The following is an 866-nucleotide window of genomic DNA, read 5'->3' on the forward strand; positions in this document are numbered from 1 at the left end:
CCAATACCTGACTCCTCTCCCACCATCTCTTCCAGTCTCCTTCCACCGCAACAGCACCGTCACCCTGAGGCCGCGGGCAGAGGGGCAGCGGGCGCAGGGGGGTGGGGACGACTACGCTCAGCCCCCCCAAAAGAGCTCCTACCTCTCGGCTTACCCAGGTAAGCAGAGGAGGACGCCGGGAACGGCTCCTCCGTGCTCCCTTCCCGCGTGCGCCGGTGGGGGATGAACCGCCCGGGCAAGAGCATCACGGCAAAACTTTTGCCGACACCAGGCGAGGGGCTGCGCCGGGGCCGGGGTGCAGCCCCAGCTTGCCCTGACGAGCCGCATCCATTCCCCCGCAGCCCTGGAAGGCAAGCGCAGAGCTTCCAACCAGCCGGACAACTCCTCCGACAGCGACTACGACCTGCACTCTGCCCGCAGAGTGTGAGCCCCCTCGCCGGAGCTGGGACCCCCCCCTCGGGCTGCCCTGGTCCCCAAGCGAGCCATCCCCTCCCCGCCCGCCACCCAGCGCCGTCCCGGGGCGGTCACGCGCGTGGCGGCAAAGCTGTGCAACTGCTGAATTAGCGGCTTTTCTTGCATTTTTGGCAAGCGACCTCGTTTCCTTCGTCGGCCGCCTTCCCGCCCTGCAGGCAGAGGTGGGACGCGGCGCGCGGAAGGGAAATTTTGAGCGACCCGATCTAGCAGAAGACGTCCCTGCCCAGGGCAGGGGGTTGAACAAGATGATCTTTGAAGTCCCTATCCGACCCAAACCCTTCTGCGATTCTACGCAACGATGAACCGAACGAAGCCGACGGAAGAGACGACAAATAACCTGCGCTGCTCACCTCGGAAGAAAGCCTGCCCGCGTCCCCTGTCCCCCCCCCAAC

General features: G+C 65.8%; 1 protein-coding gene across 1 annotated transcript in view; it reads left to right on the forward strand.

Annotated features, from left to right (window-relative positions):
• CD5 (CD5 molecule) overlaps nt 1-427 on the forward strand; it is a 6597-nt gene extending 6170 nt beyond the window's left edge. Inside the window, 2 exon segments of the mRNA XM_019470974.1 lie at nt 36-158; nt 342-427. Coding sequence (XP_019326519.1) covers nt 36-158; nt 342-427 — 209 coding nt within the window.
• The last annotated feature ends 439 nt before the right edge of the window (nt 428-866 follow it).

This window comes from Aptenodytes forsteri, unplaced genomic scaffold (assembly GCF_000699145.1).
Source record: "Aptenodytes forsteri isolate BGI_AS27 unplaced genomic scaffold, ASM69914v1 Scaffold506, whole genome shotgun sequence".
NCBI classification, from domain to species: domain Eukaryota; kingdom Metazoa; phylum Chordata; class Aves; order Sphenisciformes; family Spheniscidae; genus Aptenodytes; species Aptenodytes forsteri.